Raw genomic sequence first — 15,553 nt, 5'->3', positions numbered from 1 at the left:
CCAACATGTCTCGCTTTTAATAAATAATTATCTGAATCTTACAACCAAAGTAGTCATGTGATGTCAGATGCATAGAAATCATACATATACCAACAAGACAGTGTACATCACTGTCACCACAGTGTTTGTTTTCATTCAAAGGCTTTATGGCTTTAATACCTGGTGGGCCGGTCTCTAGTCAAAATGCCCGATTTTTTGTCCCAGTCCAGCCCTGACTGTCTCTGAAACACACATGATGACATCATCACACTTTTGCTTGAAAATCATTTCTCTTTGTTGGAGGGGCTGATGCCCAGGTGTGCTCGAGGGAAGGGGGCACCACCCTGACTGATGTGATTAGATTAAACTGTATTTCCTTCCCTGAGTCAGCTTTAACATGCCGGTACTTTTTTAAAATGATGAAAAAAACGTTTTAAAGCTTTAAAGGGAATTCAAACTATCAGCAGGTTCTCAGCTCAGGTCACGGCTGAGTAAAGGAGGAGACCCCATCCCAGGTGAGTCCATCCCAAACATCACACCTCGACCCACATGATGACCCTCAGGACCTCCTCCAGGCTGGGACACCAGCTTTTAGGCTGGAGACGCCAGGCTGAGAGGTCAAATCTTCATGAGCCTAACAAGTTGTCAAGGTGCCTTCACCTCAAACAGGAAGCAAAGAAAGAGCCACTGTGACATCACTTCCAGGACACAGGTGTGTTTCATTGCAGAGAAGTTAAAGCTGTGCTTTGGTGTCATGACTTAAGGAGGGCTGTGAATTCATTAAGACTAAATTTTTGTTGTTCCACCTCCTGAAGACGTTTAATGCACCTGTGAGTCTCTTACACTCCGGTTTACCTGTCACAGGTGAGTCAGACACCTCATGTTAACCTGAACCCTCCGTCAGGTGTTTAAAGTGGACTGTTTTTTATTTTTCCCTGGAAAATGACTGCAGTCACCGAAACACACTCGGGATGGTTTCCTTAGAAACCACCATCATCCCAGCCTGCACGTGATGCGTTCAGTGGAAATCTGTAAACTGCACGAACAAAAAACAAACTCCACATCATTGAAATGTTTCTGCTGAGCTATTTGACAACTCAGCATCGCTGGCCAAGTGAGTGCACTGCATCAGAAATCCAATAAACTTCCAAACCACCAGATTTTTTAGCATTAAACAAAACACTCTTTTTAATATAGGCTCTTATTTCTCCATATACAATCAAACAGAAGTTTTTCAGTTATCTTCAGAGGCACTCGTGATGATAAGGAAACATGAACAGACGCAGAAATCTGTTCAGCGTGGCATATCTCTGCGTGTACTTAAGTGGTAGACCCAAAAAACCCTCCACAGCTGATGAACAGGATCTGAAAGTCCCGAGAAAAAAATCCAAGAAAGAGAAAAAAAAAATAAAAAAAATAATAACCAACGTGGAAGCAAAATGACCCGATTAAATAAGTGAAACCAAAATTCTTCGTCAAACTGAAGACATTTATAAAAACGTACGAGTTCATGTTTCCCCGTGTGTCACAGCAGAGCAGTGGTAAATGGTAAATGGCCTGTATTTGTATAGCGCTTTTACTAGTCCCGCCTAAGGACCCCAAAGCGCTTTACATACCCAGTCATCCACCCATTCACACGCACATTCACACACTGGTGGAGGCAAGCTACAGTTGTAGCCACAGCTGCCCTGGGGCAGACTGACAGTGTGAGGTGGAAAGCTTCCTGCAATAGAACGTGAAAGATTGTGACCCATGATGTGGCAGAACCTCGTTGATCCATCGAAGGTGTTTTGAAATGTCCGTATAGACGTTGGGTTTATCGGGGTAGTTACAGTTACTTTTATAGTTGAAGGAAACGAGACCAACAGCCAACCCGTCGCACACCAGAGGGGCACCAGAATCACCCTGTGAGGATTTTAATTTGTCAGATTATTTTTTTTATACGTTTGTCAACAGAACACAAGTTTCCACTGAAAGCACAGAAAACATACCTGACAGAATCCTTTGGTTGTCTTATATCCACCTGCACAGGTAACATCGGCAGGAAGACCACGCCACAGTAACTCACAGACCTGTCTATCAATGACAGACACGTCCACCACCATCAGCTCATCAACAGGTTTATTATCATCAGTTTTAGTTTTTCCCCATCCGGCCACCTGACACACTTGATTTTCTGTTAGGTTTGTTTCAGCAGGTGGAAGCTGAACTGTTTGCACTCTGTGGCCTAATCGAACTTTCTCAGACAGCTGGAGACACAACATGGAGTTAAAATAGAAACATGTATTTTCATATAGAAGCTTTTATTAAAAATGTAATTATACCACAAATACGTCACATGAAACTGTTGTTGTTATAAATATGGACTTACTTGGAGTAACATGATGTCATTACCATGTCCAACGTGTTGGTAATTTTCAGGGATGATTTTTTTTCCAATCCTTACTTTCTGATGATCAGCCTTCTTCAGATTGTGGTTGCCGAGAACGACGTGTGTGAGGCCTCTGAGGGAGTAACCATTGAGAGGGAATTTAAAATGTAAACTATTTTAAACCTGATATCTTGATTTCTCACCGTTACATGCAGGCTAATGTCAGCAGTGCTGTAACTAACGGCTGTCAGAGGTTTGTTTGTTGTTACATATTCCAAAGGTCATTAATATTTGATGATGTTAAAGTTAATCATCTTTTATTGTCCCTTAAAATAACACCTGCCTTATTAATAACTTGTATTTATTTATCAAATCACTCCAAGTTTGAAAATGTTTTTGTATAAATTTGATGAACAGGAAATCAAACTCACGAGTTGCCACAGTGTGCACTACTGAGCACAAAGTCTTCAGTGATGAGGAAACCTCCACAGACATGTCGACCCTTGTTATCCTGCACTGACACCATGTACGGCATCGAGTTCTCCGGAGCTTTTTCTCCATCAATAATTCCTGTTGCAAACTCTGAAAAATAAAACAAGAAGTTAAAGTCAGTGGTGTTTACAGCATTAAGATAAATCAGGTATACTTGATGTCTCACTGATGTCTCGTAGACATGGTAGAAGACAAAGAAGAAGCTTGTGCAGACAGTGCATGGTGCCAGCAGGAACCTCAAACCGTCCTTTAGTCCGTAGAAAGACTTTTATACATCACGCGTCTTAGTTTGAAGGCTGGACTATCTTCATCATCTCGACTTCCTGTCATGCCAACCTCACTGCAGTGCAGGGTTGTTCTTAGCATTATCTAATGTTGGAATCTTGTTGGTTATGATACGCACAGCTGTCACATCTAATTTTGTTTTTTCCTGTTGGTACATTTGGACTTTATTGGCTCTCATTCTGCAGTTTACAGACATTCTGATCCACCTGAAGTCTCCGGCACCGTCACAACCATTAGTGACCTCACGGTGTCTGCTGTGAGGACGGCTCTGGAGACCAGAGACAGCACACACTTATACTGCAAAATGATTTTTACAAGTTGTTAAATGAATTTAGTTTGACAGAAAGTTCTGAGTAAAGAAGAGAGGTGTCTGTATAGGAATTCTCCAAGCCCCTCCCCTTTTCTTGCAAGAGTGGTTAGCATCATGGAGAAAACAAAAACACGCTAACAGCAGAGAGAAGAGATTTCATCAGCTGAGGGTGAGATTACAGCTGTTCAGTGTGCGATTCAGCAGCAACTCTCAGGTGAAACTGTATTCAACATCATCATACAGGCCTGCAGGTAAAATAATCCAACAGAAGACAAACTGAAGCCTTGCTGGGAAACAGCAGTGAAACATTAGTCAGACCGTGTCAGCAATGCAGCAAGGCCACATCAGCATGAGCAAAATACAGGATGAGATGTGCACACCGGATGGGTCGGGGTCCGGGTTAACAATGAACTGCTCCGGTGCTGCTAGCTAACAGGGTGAAACTGTGCTGCTGCCGGCAGAAGGAGAAAGGGGGATGGTGCGTTAGAAGGCAGCGAGAGTGCAGGTGACAGTCGGGACTTTAAATGCAGGGACTGTGACCCGATCAAAAGTTTAAGACCACTTGAAAAAGGGCCAAAAATCCTATTTTTCATGGTTGGAGCTTAACAAGGTTCCAAGTAGAGCTTCAACATGCAACAGGAAGAAATGGGAGTGAGACAGAACATTGTTTTGAGCATGCAAAACAACTCTTAAACTGAAACAGGCTGTTTTCCAATGTGGTGCCTTTAAAGTCTGAACTGAACTCTGGCTCATTTAGATTCCTCAAATTTACAGTTAAAGAACAAAAACACAACTGAATGATGGATTAAATAAAGTAAAGGCAGTGCATTAAAACCTCAAGGATGACAGGTGCACAGAAATGTACCTGTCCAGCCAGTTCAAGACGTTTGTTGCCATGGTAATCTCCATCATCCACCTCGCTGTCCCCTGGAGCCAGCATCACCCTCGGTGTGAGTTATCGTGGTGAGCATTCTGTTTACACACATGTGAGAGAAGGAGAGATGCTAACAGCTCTCTGGCCTAAAATGTTGACGATTTGTCACCTAGTGTAAAATATTACGCTTAGGGAGTGAGAACGTGTTGCCCCACATCTGCTGTCTCTGCACTTTATTCCCAGGATACCTCAGAGCCTGAAGCAGAGCAGCCAAACAACAACATTCGACTCCACCGTCTGAGGGATATCAATATTTTGGCCAAAAACTTTATTGATCTTATATTTAATATTTATTTATTTAGGACAGTGCATGTTAATGAACATAAATGTAAAAAAAATTACATGAATGTAAACATACCAGATTATAGCCAAAGGCTAATTTCCATCTGTTGTCCTTAAACATAAAAAAATAGACATAATAATTCATAAAAATTCATCATTCATTCATAATAAAAACTCCATCACCAAACTTACACATACACACCATTCTGTTCCCAAATAAAACATTAAAACTATACAACTCATACATGATCACACACTTGATTTGTCCATAACCAGTTTTTAACCTTTGCCTTAAACAAGTTGAAAGTCGAGCATTCTCTAATGGGTTGAGGAAGACTGTTCCACAGATGGCCGCCCTGGACAGAGAGGACGTTCTGCCCAAATGCTGTCCGTCTGTGGGGTATAAACAAGTCTCCTCGGGTTGTAGCTCGAGTGGTCCTGTCTGAGCTTTCTTTATGCCTAATGAACTGCTTTAGTGGTCGTGGAGCAAGGGAGTGTAAGACTTTATATATTAAACACACTCTTTTAAGTTTCACTAAGTTATTGAAGTTCAGTAATTTATGTTTTTTTAACACATGACAGTGATGGTGGGAAGTCAGTTTTTTGTCAAGTAGTTTTAAACTTCTTTTATAAATGTTTTCAATAGTTTTAAGTGTTGTTGGACAAGCAAGTGACCAGGACGTCAAACAATAGTCCATATGAGAGATGATCATTGAGTAAAAATACGTTTTTGCAACATTCATATTTAAATTATTACGTATATGATTAAAATTTCGATTATTATATATATAACCTTTATTTAACCAGGAAAAGTCCCATTGAGATTAAGAACCTCTTTTTCAAGGGAGTCCTGGCCAAGAGGCGACAACACGTTGAAATTACAAAGTTACATACATATTATAAAATAACAATTACATAAAAATAACAATTACATACATTATTAAATTTAAGTACCTGGGACACTTTATTTATGTGACTCTTGAAGGATAATGTTGGGTCTAGAATGACCCCAAGATATTTAAATTCTGGAGCTAATTCAAGCTCTACTCCATCCAGGAATACGTTTGACTGCTTCAAGTTTAAGGGGCGTTTTGAAAAATACATACAGACAGTTTTTGAGGTGTTCAACATTAGGCATGAGTCCTCCAGCCAGCTGTGCATTAATGCTAAAGCAGCTGTCCTTCACTCTGTAGAAAGACACAAGGGGGGAAAAAGCAGCCCACCCCACCTGAACTCATGGATAATTAAAAAGATGAAAGCCTCGACTCATTGTCACCACCTCCTGCCTATTAAAGTGGAGTCTTTTCAAAATGTACTTCATTAGTTACACTTTGCTAGTAGCAGGTTGGATCTCCTTTTGCCTTCAGAGCTGCTTCACTTCTTCGAGACAGAGTCAACGAGGTGTCAGAAACATCGTCCACATATTTTGGTCCATATTGACACGACAGCATCACACAGATGCTGCAGACACATCCACGATGTGAAACTCCAGTTCCACCACATCCCAGGTGCTCTATTCGACTGAGATCTGCTGACTGTTTATACCAAATTCTGACCCGATCATCTCAATGTTGCAGCAGACATTTGAATTCAGTTTTATTCATACAGCGCCAAATCACAACAGTTGCTTCAAGGTGTGTGATATAGTAAGTAAGACCCTACAACAATACATAGAAAAGCCCAACAATCAGATGAGCAAGCACTTTGGCGACAGTGGGAAGGAAAAACTCCCTTTTCAACAGGAAGAAACTCAGAAAACCGTTTTTAAATAGGGATCAGGTCGTGTATTACCTGCTGCTTATTGCTTCATGTCCCTCCTTTTAACTTAGTTTGTGCCTTGCATCGTATCCTCTCTAGGTTGAGATCTGAGCTCTGCATTCTTCATGTATGAGTGCAGTTTTACAGTAGTTTAAAGACCCATCTGAGAACGAGCACAGCAAATAAGCCTAGGCTATAAATGTGCTTCTATAAAGTGCTGCAGGAACAAAACTGAAAACCCTGAAATAAGTTTGCATTTTGCAGCATGCAGGCTCTGTGGGGCTGCGGTGACACACTCAGAAGGTAACATGGTTGAAGAGGTCTCTCCTCAGAGGGCAAACAAGGTCATGATACCAGCTGTCAGCTGACATTTTCATTCAGAGGTGATGCAAGAAACTATTGAAAGTACAAATGTAAAACTATTCACCATCTTGTATAAAAACACTTCCCTATATATGTAACTTAAGCTTTGAAACATTTGGAGCTGTAGCAAAAACACAGACTTTGGAAACCGATCTTTGCTTCAGTCTGCAAGGCAATAACGTCACAACAGCTTCACCTACAACCATTCACCTGTGCTATAGCTCCACCTACTGGACTTATTGGAGCAGACACATTAAAAATAAATCAATAAGACATCATCCCTACCTTGACTATGATGGCGATGGGCGTCCTCTGACAGCGTGTTGTGCCTCAGGTAGAATCGGCCTCGTTTCACAATAATATCAGTTCTGCTTTTCTCTTCACGAGAGGAGCAGAGCGGACACGAGCGTGACGGGCATCATGTCATCTGTTGTTTTTAAATGTGCTCTACAAATAACTTTTGAATTGAATTGAATGTTTGTCCATAAAGCACCACAGCACGTTTGGACAAAACGAAACACATCAGACCAGCTGTCAGCACTGTGGTGGAGGGATGATGATCTGGGCTCCGTGCAGTGACTCAGTAAACCATGAACTCCTCTGTATACAAATGTATTCTAGAGTCAGATGTGAGGCCATCAGCCACAGGACAATGATACCAAGAAGAGTGCCAAATCTCCAAAAGAATGGCTGAAAACGAAATGTGGTGCAATGCTCCAGTCAGTCCAGACCTCAGCCTGACTGAGAAGCTGTGGTGGGACCTTCAGAGAACGGTGCTGAAACCGACTGAAGAGTTGAGTCTCAATGATGAGACTAATAACATCTACAGGGCGCACGCACGAGGCATTGACGATGGCGTGACCATGAGCAGAGACAAACTGAGGGCTTAAATAGACAGGATAATGAGAGGATGAGAAACCGGTGGAAACACGGCTGGAACAAATCTAACTAATGAAACAGAGGAAGTAAGGTGGCAGTTAGTACAGTAGAGTTTTTATTTTCATTTTTATAATACTAAAAATGAAATGCACGGTGCAGAGTTTACTTGAGAAACTGCAGGACAGCTTCTGTGTGCATCCTGTGAAGTGTGGGGTGTGTGAACAGGGAACATAGGAGGGGGCTAAGCACACATCCCTGTGGCGTTCCTGTGTTTAAAATGAGTGATGAGGAAGTGTGCTTACCAACTCTCACCACCTGGGGCCTGTTTGTGAGGAAGCAGAGAATCCATCTGCAGATAGATGTTCCCAGCCCAAGGTCAACAAGCTCCCAGGCAAGTTTTGAGGGGATGATGCTGTTAAATGCTGAGCTGTAACCGATGAAGAGCATTTTTGCATACATATTTCTTTTTTCCAGGCGAGTGAGTGTGCATTGCAGATTTGTGGAAAAACAGACTACATGTCAGGTGGCTTCACTTAGCTTGACACAGAGTTTTCTTCTTACCATGAAGTTCAAGTAAAATCTCTCTCCATGGTGAGCAAAGTGCCAGAAACACTCCAACCCAGCAGCAGGAAGCACTATAGCAAAGTCGTACTGGTCAGAACCCCAGAACAGCTCCTGGTCTGTGACGTCAGGGCGGGCGTTTGTCTGGGGAACCCCATGAGCTGAGCCCCAAAATAAAAAGCCCAGAAAGAAGCAGGGAATCCAGCACAGCATGTCTAAAACATGGAAAGGTGAGAGTAGAGTCTGTGCTGCAGTGTGAATAGATCAAAAATGATTAACCACCCCTGAAATGTCTCCTCCTCTGGTGGGAAAACTGGACGGGCTGCACAGATGGAAGCACTGCTGATAGAGAGGAAAACCCTGCAGGAGGGAAACTCTCCAGGTGATCCAAACAAATGAACCTTGAAACTGTTCCACAGACAGATCCTGACTGCTTAAAGGCATCCTGCGGAGGTTTGGACCACCAGTTCAGTAATATTTGACCATGTGGTGGATGTACATTTAGATTATTCTCATGGCCGTCATTCACATTTCAACATTTACATGAATCCATTGATCTACTGGTGAACAGGAAACAGCAGACATATGCCAACAGGAGAGTGGGTGTGTAGTGCTGAGAAGAAGGTCTGTTTGATACATGTTTCAGATGATAAAACTTGTTTCCATTCTAGACAAAGATAATAAAGATAATACAAAAAGTATTGTTTAAATGATGCTTTCATTTATAAAGGGAAAAACTCTCCAAACCTGCCCTGTGTGCAAAAGTAACTGCCCCCTAAACCTAATCACTGGTTGTTCCACCCTCTGCAGCAGGAACTGCAGTCACGTGTTTGTGATCCTTCAGTGAGTCTTTCACATCACTGCGGAGGAATCTTGGTCCACTCTTATTTGGAGGATTGTTGGAATTCAGACACATATTTAAGGTCACGCTGACGCACCTCAGTCTGATTTCAGTCCAGGCTTTGACTCGGCCACTCCAAACACTTCATCTGTTTTTGGACTCATTGAGAAGTGGACTTGCTGCTGATCATGGTGCTGCTGCATAACTGGAGTGCTTTTGAACTTCAGGGCACAAACTGATGGTCAGACATTCAGGACTGTCAGGTAGAGAGTAGAATTCAAAAGGGCCACAGCCTCTCTTTAAGAAATGTCACCTGACATCTGCAGCACTCAGTCTGCTGCAGCAAGCGTGCTGCTGCAGTCTGTTGGGGGGCATCATCAGAAACAAGGATGCAAGGAGAGGAGACAAACTAGTGAGGAATGCTGGCTCTGTAATTGGAGCTGCCACAAACACACACACACACACACACACACACACACACACACACGCACACACACACAGACTCTGTGTGAAGCCCGTCTATATTATATTTACTGATCTATCATACAGCTTAAAAGTTATTCCTGGTTATATTCTGAGCAGTCAAACATAATTAATCATCAATAAAATGAATTATGATTCTGTGATTAACAATGAATACACTTAATATCACTTCTCATTTTCAAAATCATGTCATTTAGCTTTGAAATGTCTGCATTTGTGAATAAAACATTTTCTTAGTAACAACATTTGTTAAGATCCAACCAAGCAAAATATGATTTTTGTCATTTTCAAGTGGTCTTAAACCTTTAATCAGGACTGTATCTTATATCACTTCCATTTAATGTGAAAAAGCTGCATCAGTGTTTTGCTGGGATGTGTCTGCTCCTCTGGCTTTCCTGTTAGCAGTGAGTGCAACGATGTCACAGAGGTTTTAGTGCAGCATAAACTCCAGCAGATATTTTTGTCACTCTGGAGCACATTTTAGGAAAATAACAAGAAGTAAATGAAGGAAACCGACAGAAGCAGACAGGATAAGACGAGCGTCATATCTGAGACAATAACCAGGGCTGGACCGTTTCTGACACCTGCATCATTTTTATTGTGCAAAAACACGGCAGCAGAGGACGATTTGATTTTGTCTTGGGAATAAATCACTACTGGAAATCACAGGACTCAGATCAACACACGTCTGCTCTCCAGAACCAGGACAACGTGCTGAGATCACGGTGGGCGACAAATGTTCATCAGCAGAACGATGAGACAGAAACACAGAAGAGCCGTTTGGAAAGGCAGGAGGTACAGTGCTAACAGGCTGCAAGCCTAACCTGTTCCTGCAGGTCCTCACAGAGATGACAGAGAGCTGCTCAGAGAGTTCAGAGTGAGCTGAAGGATGAAGGTCAGACTATAATATTCCTCCAAAAGTGCCTTCATGGACCTGCAGCCGAAAACAGAAACCGATGCAAAGTGTTTATGCAGGTGAGAGAAGTTCACCTGAGGGCTCTTTCAGCGTGGAACCCCACCAACATCAAGGTGTAGGATATTTTGGACAATCTATAATCTTCTAACACAAAAACATACAAGTGTTCATTGACGTAAACACACAGCAGTAGCAGATTTTTTTTAAAATGTGTTTTCTTTATTTTGATTTGCTGCTAACTGCCTTGTTTTCATTTGTAGTTTTTGTAGTAGAAAGAATTACAAAAACTACAAATAAAAAAAGTGCAGTTAACAAATGTAGTGCTCTCCACTATGTGAACCCCTCAGCTGAATTTTTAGGTTTTTCATTTCAAGCCAATGAAATGAAATCCAAAAATTCAACCCCAACAATCAAATGATCCCCTATGAGTAAGCACTCTGGCAACGGTGGAGAGGAAAAACTCCTTTTTAACAGGAAGAAACCTCTGGCAGAACCAGGCTCAGGGAGGGGCGGGGCCATCTGCCATGACTGGTTGGGGGGTGAGGGGCAAAATAAAATCAAACATAAAGGAGAGCACAGTGTATTTATGACAGGACTTGGACAGAACCAAATGGAGAAACCTTTGCTGAGAAGCGGACCCTGCACCAGCGGGAACAACGCCAGGATGAAGGTGGACTGTGGCTGGAAAACATCATTACTGTTTTTAAAGGGTAACTGGTAACATCGATGTGTCGATGGGACGTGTGCATGCAAGCACACGCAAGCGATCCCCTGGTGGTGATTCATCGTTATCAACCCTTAAACTCGTGAATTGGCTCTCTAGCTTTTCGATTGCTACTGTTGTCTACCACATATGTATTATTTGGAACCCAGCTTACCTGTAAAAACAGACACAGCAGGTAACAGGAACTACTCGGTGCGCCAGCTCGGCACCACTCTTCTTCTAGCGAGGTGTCGGCTACTGATGCGTAAGACACCGAGCGCCCTCTGCTGGCGGAACTTATATTACAGACATTAACAGTAGTTTTCCCCAAAAGAAAGTGACTTGAAGCATAAAAATAAAATGGGAGGCTGCAGTTTTCCTGTATTCATCTATATCATAGTGCCACACATGCCCAAAACTTAATTTATCACATGAAATAAATGTGAATGGCTAGAAAAATCTAAATCAAAATATGAAACTCCAAAATAAAGTTTATTAAAAGCCACTGAGGTTACAGTGATCCTGAATTATATGTGCATGTGCTTTGCAGTACATTAGGCAGGTCAGTTCTTTGTTAACGAGGCCACATATTACTGAATAAAGTGAATAATATATGGATCCACATCCATAAGCACGTCTCCATTTGTTTTACGTTTTTAAACCAGGACATATTTTATTCTACACAATGAAACCAGAGTCTGCAAGCTTTTTGTTTTGAAAGAAGAACCCTTTAATCTGAGCGAATCCCTCCTGCCTCCCATCATCCCAGGACCTGAAGGCGTTTCACAACATCAGCTTCTCTCTGGTGTTTTCAGGGAATAAATGAGGACACTGAGCTCGAGCGCTGCTCCACCAGCTACAGGTTTAATATCAGATCAACAACAGTAGAAAAACAGAGGCAGAGACTACCAGACAAAAAGAAGAGTAGGAAATCCAACATCATCCAACAGGCTCTTTAAAATAATTCCTCTGTACAGTATTTACACACACACACACACACACACACACGCACACACACACACAGAGCACGTTTACAGCTACACACTGAGGAGGAGGAGCCTGTCACTCAGTCAGTACAAGGAAGCAGTCTGAATACTGCCCTCTGATTGGCCGGCCCTCCTTCATCCAGTGTTCTCTTTATTTCACGTGAAGCTGAGACGCATCCAGGTAACTGTGTGATGTCATCCGGAGCTGAGCCTGTCCTTCTGAAAGAGGTCAGAGGTCACCCAGTCATCCCTGCAGGTACGTCACTGTGAGCTCTGCATCCCAGCAGCACCTGTTGGCCAACAGGACCGCCCAGAACCAGCAAAACCCAAAGGGACCAGGATCTGGTCCAGCGAGGGTCGGAGCAGTTGGCTGGACGTCCAGGCAGAGGTACCAAACATACACAGAACATCGCTGAACTGATGTCACGGAAACAGAAACGCTTCTTCACGTGATCCAGTCACATGACTCGGAGAGGCGTAGAGGCTGGCCAATCAGGTGTGCCTGTAGAAAGTGAGAGGAGATCACGGGTCAGAAGATTTTACCAGGGGATGGTTTGAAATTAAAACAAAGAAGAAGAAGGTGATGATGATGATGAGGAGGAGGCTGATGTCCTGTTCAGTAACACTCTGGTTTTTTTACACTGAGATTCACTGCTCTGACCAGTAGGTGGAGCTGCTGCACTGAGACACCTGAAGCAGGGCAGGTGAATTTCAGTACAGGTGGAGAAGAGCGGCACAGAAGTCCAAGCATGTTCATGGATGTGATGAGCACCTGTGCATTACTCACACATAACTGCTTTTTATTAATTGTGAGTTTTTGGTGTGTTAAAAAAAAAAAAAAGTAGCAAGAAAGAGCAAAAATAAAAAACTAAAACTTCCTGTGTGTGTGTGTGTGTGTGTGTCTGTCTTACCGTTCTCACCTCCGTGCGGGCGGGTACATGGACGGGGCGGACGCTTGCTGACTGGCGACGATGGCGGAGGACGAGAGGCCTGAAACAAAGACAGGATGTCAGAACTGCAACAGACAGGCTTACACACGCCACTCATTAAAAGCAGCTGCAGGCTCAGAGGGGTGAGGTGGGCGGGCAGAGGGGTGAGGTGGGCGGGCTCAGAGGATCCCTTTCCAGCTATGAATCATGGGAGGAGAGGTCAGCTTGGTTTGGGGTAACCTTCAGCACCAGGTATTACCCCGTCCTCCTCTGCTACAAACCTTGTCAGCGAGTGTATGAACACACTGCAGGGCTGACAGCATCTACCTGCATTTACACCTGAAACAGGTCTGTGTGTGACATCACCACGGCTGTGTGACATCACCACGGCTGTGTGGCCTGTCACTAAACTGAGCAGGTTGTCCTCCAGTCTGAGAACACCTGCGCTAAAGAGGATCTAAAGGCAGCAGGCGAGGCTCACCTGAGGGGTAGGACAGGTCGTACAGAGGGTATCCCAGGTGGTGATGGGACTGCATGATGCGCTGCGATGGCGAGGAGCGTGGCCGGTCGCCCTCCCTTTCTCTCTCCCGCTCTCGGTCATGTGGCGTCTTGCTGTCCTGGATGGACGGCGACTTGCTTTTGTACTGGCTGGCGTGCAGCTGCAGCAGGTCCAGAGCTTTGGCCTCGCTGGACGGCTTCACAGATGGACTTGACCTGGAGGGCTTCTCGCCGTCCTCGCCCACCCCCACCTTCCCGCCGTATGAGGAGGCGTAGTAACTGGCTGGCAGGTACGAGCCTGGAGAGACAAACGTAAAAAACAACATAGTTCGGCGGACGGTTCGACATGATGACGTGGCGACAGCTTGAGGCAGTGAAGTTTCAGGCAGCAGCTCTAAAGGTACAGTACGCCATTTTTCAGGTCATTTAATGGAAAAACAACTAAAAGTGGTGATTAGTGTGTAACTGTGTTCTCCAACAAACTTAGGAATTCTCACAAACTCAGGATGAATCCACTAAAAATACAAAGGAGCTCCGTGTTACCCCCACCAGCTTTGAACACAATGGCTGAGATGGATCCACCCAATCATGTTTTATGTATGTGGCTAGAGACCGCCCACAAATGTATGACGCCAAAGGCAGAGAAGAAGAGAAATCGTAGGTGTTTAAATTCATGCCTGCATCTTCAGACTGGAGATATGAAACACGAGTGTTTTATGCTTCACCAAAGACATAACAACAGGAAGGAAAGAGACAACGCCACCTTAACAAAATGTCATCCTATTCCTTCTCACCTCAGTCTATAGCGCCAGATCACAACAACAGTCGCCTCAAGGCGCTTTAGATGAGGTGAGGAAGACAGGACAAAGGCAGCGTGATGTCACAGACATGCAGCCCTCCCAGCACCTGTAGACAGAGTTCAGCAGGGCCGCCATCGGTCAGACGTGAGCTGCACTCGCTCCTCCGCTCGTATCAGACACCGTTAGGTTTTACATTCTCTTCCACAGTAAATAAAGGTGAACACCAGCTGAAGTAACTGCTGACTGAGCCTCCACCCGCTACTGTGGGCAGTTTTTGAGGTGATTTGGAATAAAAAATATTTAAAATATTTAATTCACGTTTAATAAGTGCTGATATTACTCAAATATAATAGAATATTTGTGTAAAACACAAACAGAGAAACAGTGACTTTGATGCGTCTTTGTTGACCAGCATGTTTGTCCCACAGTGGCCACCGTAGCCAGGATTACACCTGCAGTGGTGAGATAGCTTAAAGATCTTTAAACCTGTCAGAGTTCGGTTGAGCTCTCAGCATCGACTCCTCTACAGCGTTTTTAAAGCTTCACGCTTCTTTCGGGGGCCGTGCGTCACATTCGTCCAATTTTATATTAATAACGTGAATGAAAATGAGCACTCGCTCGTCCCTCAGAAACCACAAAGAAACGTGGCTTTTTACATTTTGGTCAAACCAAAACACTCGTCCTCCTCGCTGGTTTCCACTCTCCAGCCCTCGCCGCCCTCGCGCTCTCTTTGGTGCTGCGCCTGCTTTATGTCATGTGTGAGTTTCTCACCTGTGTAATTCTGCATCATGACCGAGGGCATGCCTCTGTACCCGGGGTGGCTCGGCTCGTAGCCCTGGCTGTAGGCGTACGGTCCGTGCATGTAGGGCACGTAGCCCTGATGCTGGGCCAGCGGCGAGGGGAATTGCATGTGAGGCGGGCGCGCCTCCTTCCCGCCCCCGCGGAGCTCCTCGGGGGGCAGCTGTGTCCTGCCCTCCGCCACTTCCTTCGCTGCCTCGTCTTTCTGCAGGCTCTCCTTGGGCTGCGGCCTCTCTTCCTTCACCTTCCTCTCCCGCTCCTCCTTCCACCTGTCGTCCTCCTGCGGTTTCGGAGCCTCCGAGTATTTGCTGGGGTAGACGTAGGACCACAGACGCGAGTCGGGCTCCTGCAGAGAGGGAGAAACCTACGTCAGCATCAAACTAAC

The 15,553-nt window shown here is 44.2% G+C and overlaps 2 protein-coding genes and 1 long non-coding RNA gene across 8 annotated transcripts in view; all 3 read right to left on the bottom strand.

Annotated features, from left to right (window-relative positions):
* Positions 1–183: 183 nt before the first annotated feature.
* LOC116327754 (anionic trypsin-1-like) lies at positions 184–4,274 on the bottom strand. Its single transcript, XM_039615469.1, has 5 exons — positions 3,009–4,274; positions 2,782–2,932; positions 2,351–2,483; positions 1,971–2,228; positions 184–1,884 (listed from the first exon to the last, which is right to left on the bottom strand). Exons 1-5 carry the CDS (start codon positions 3,061–3,063, stop codon positions 1,645–1,647), a joined length of 837 nt encoding a protein of 278 aa, XP_039471403.1. The 5' UTR covers positions 3,064–4,274; the 3' UTR covers positions 184–1,644.
* A 3,471-nt stretch (positions 4,275–7,745) lies between these two features.
* LOC120441213 lies at positions 7,746–8,748 on the bottom strand. The gene is made up of 2 exons (XR_005613885.1): positions 8,215–8,748; positions 7,746–8,080 (listed from the first exon to the last, which is right to left on the bottom strand). It is a non-coding gene; the product is annotated as an uncharacterized LOC120441213 (long non-coding RNA).
* Positions 8,749–11,993: 3,245 nt separating this feature from the next.
* znf609a (zinc finger protein 609a) overlaps positions 11,994–15,553 on the bottom strand; it is a 40,790-nt gene continuing 37,230 nt past the window's right edge. For 4 of the 6 annotated variants that reach the window (XM_039614831.1, XM_039614827.1, XM_039614828.1 and 1 more), the window contains 4 exons: positions 15,142–15,514; positions 13,554–13,868; positions 13,064–13,133; positions 11,994–12,645 (listed from right to left, as the gene is read on the bottom strand). In XM_039614831.1, the coding sequence (XP_039470765.1) occupies positions 12,636–12,645; positions 13,064–13,133; positions 13,554–13,868; positions 15,142–15,514 (768 nt within the window). In that variant the 3' untranslated portion in view covers positions 11,994–12,635. Of the gene's footprint in view, positions 12,646–13,054; positions 13,134–13,553; positions 13,869–15,141; positions 15,515–15,553 lie in introns of all 6 variants that reach the window. The other 2 variants (XM_039614830.1, XM_039614832.1) reach the window with 1 other exon arrangement.

Source organism: Oreochromis aureus, linkage group 7, assembly GCF_013358895.1.
Source record: "Oreochromis aureus strain Israel breed Guangdong linkage group 7, ZZ_aureus, whole genome shotgun sequence".
Taxonomy (NCBI): Eukaryota; Metazoa; Chordata; class Actinopteri; order Cichliformes; family Cichlidae; genus Oreochromis; species Oreochromis aureus.
The sequence above is the reverse complement of the archived record's forward strand: the minus strand, read 5'-3'. Positions and strand labels throughout refer to the sequence as shown.

Coding starts and splice junctions, on each gene's coding strand:
- LOC116327754 (XM_039615469.1), bottom strand. CDS start 3,063: ATGCACTGTCTGCACAAGCTTCTTCTTTGTCTTCTACCATGTCTACGA. Junction 2,484..2,781: donor AGTGCACACTGTGGCAACTC/GTGAGTTTGATT, acceptor TTACTCCCTCAG/AGGCCTCACACACGTCGTTC. Junction 2,229..2,350: donor ATGACATCATGTTACTCCAA/GTAAGTCCATAT, acceptor TTGTGTCTCCAG/CTGTCTGAGAAAGTTCGATT.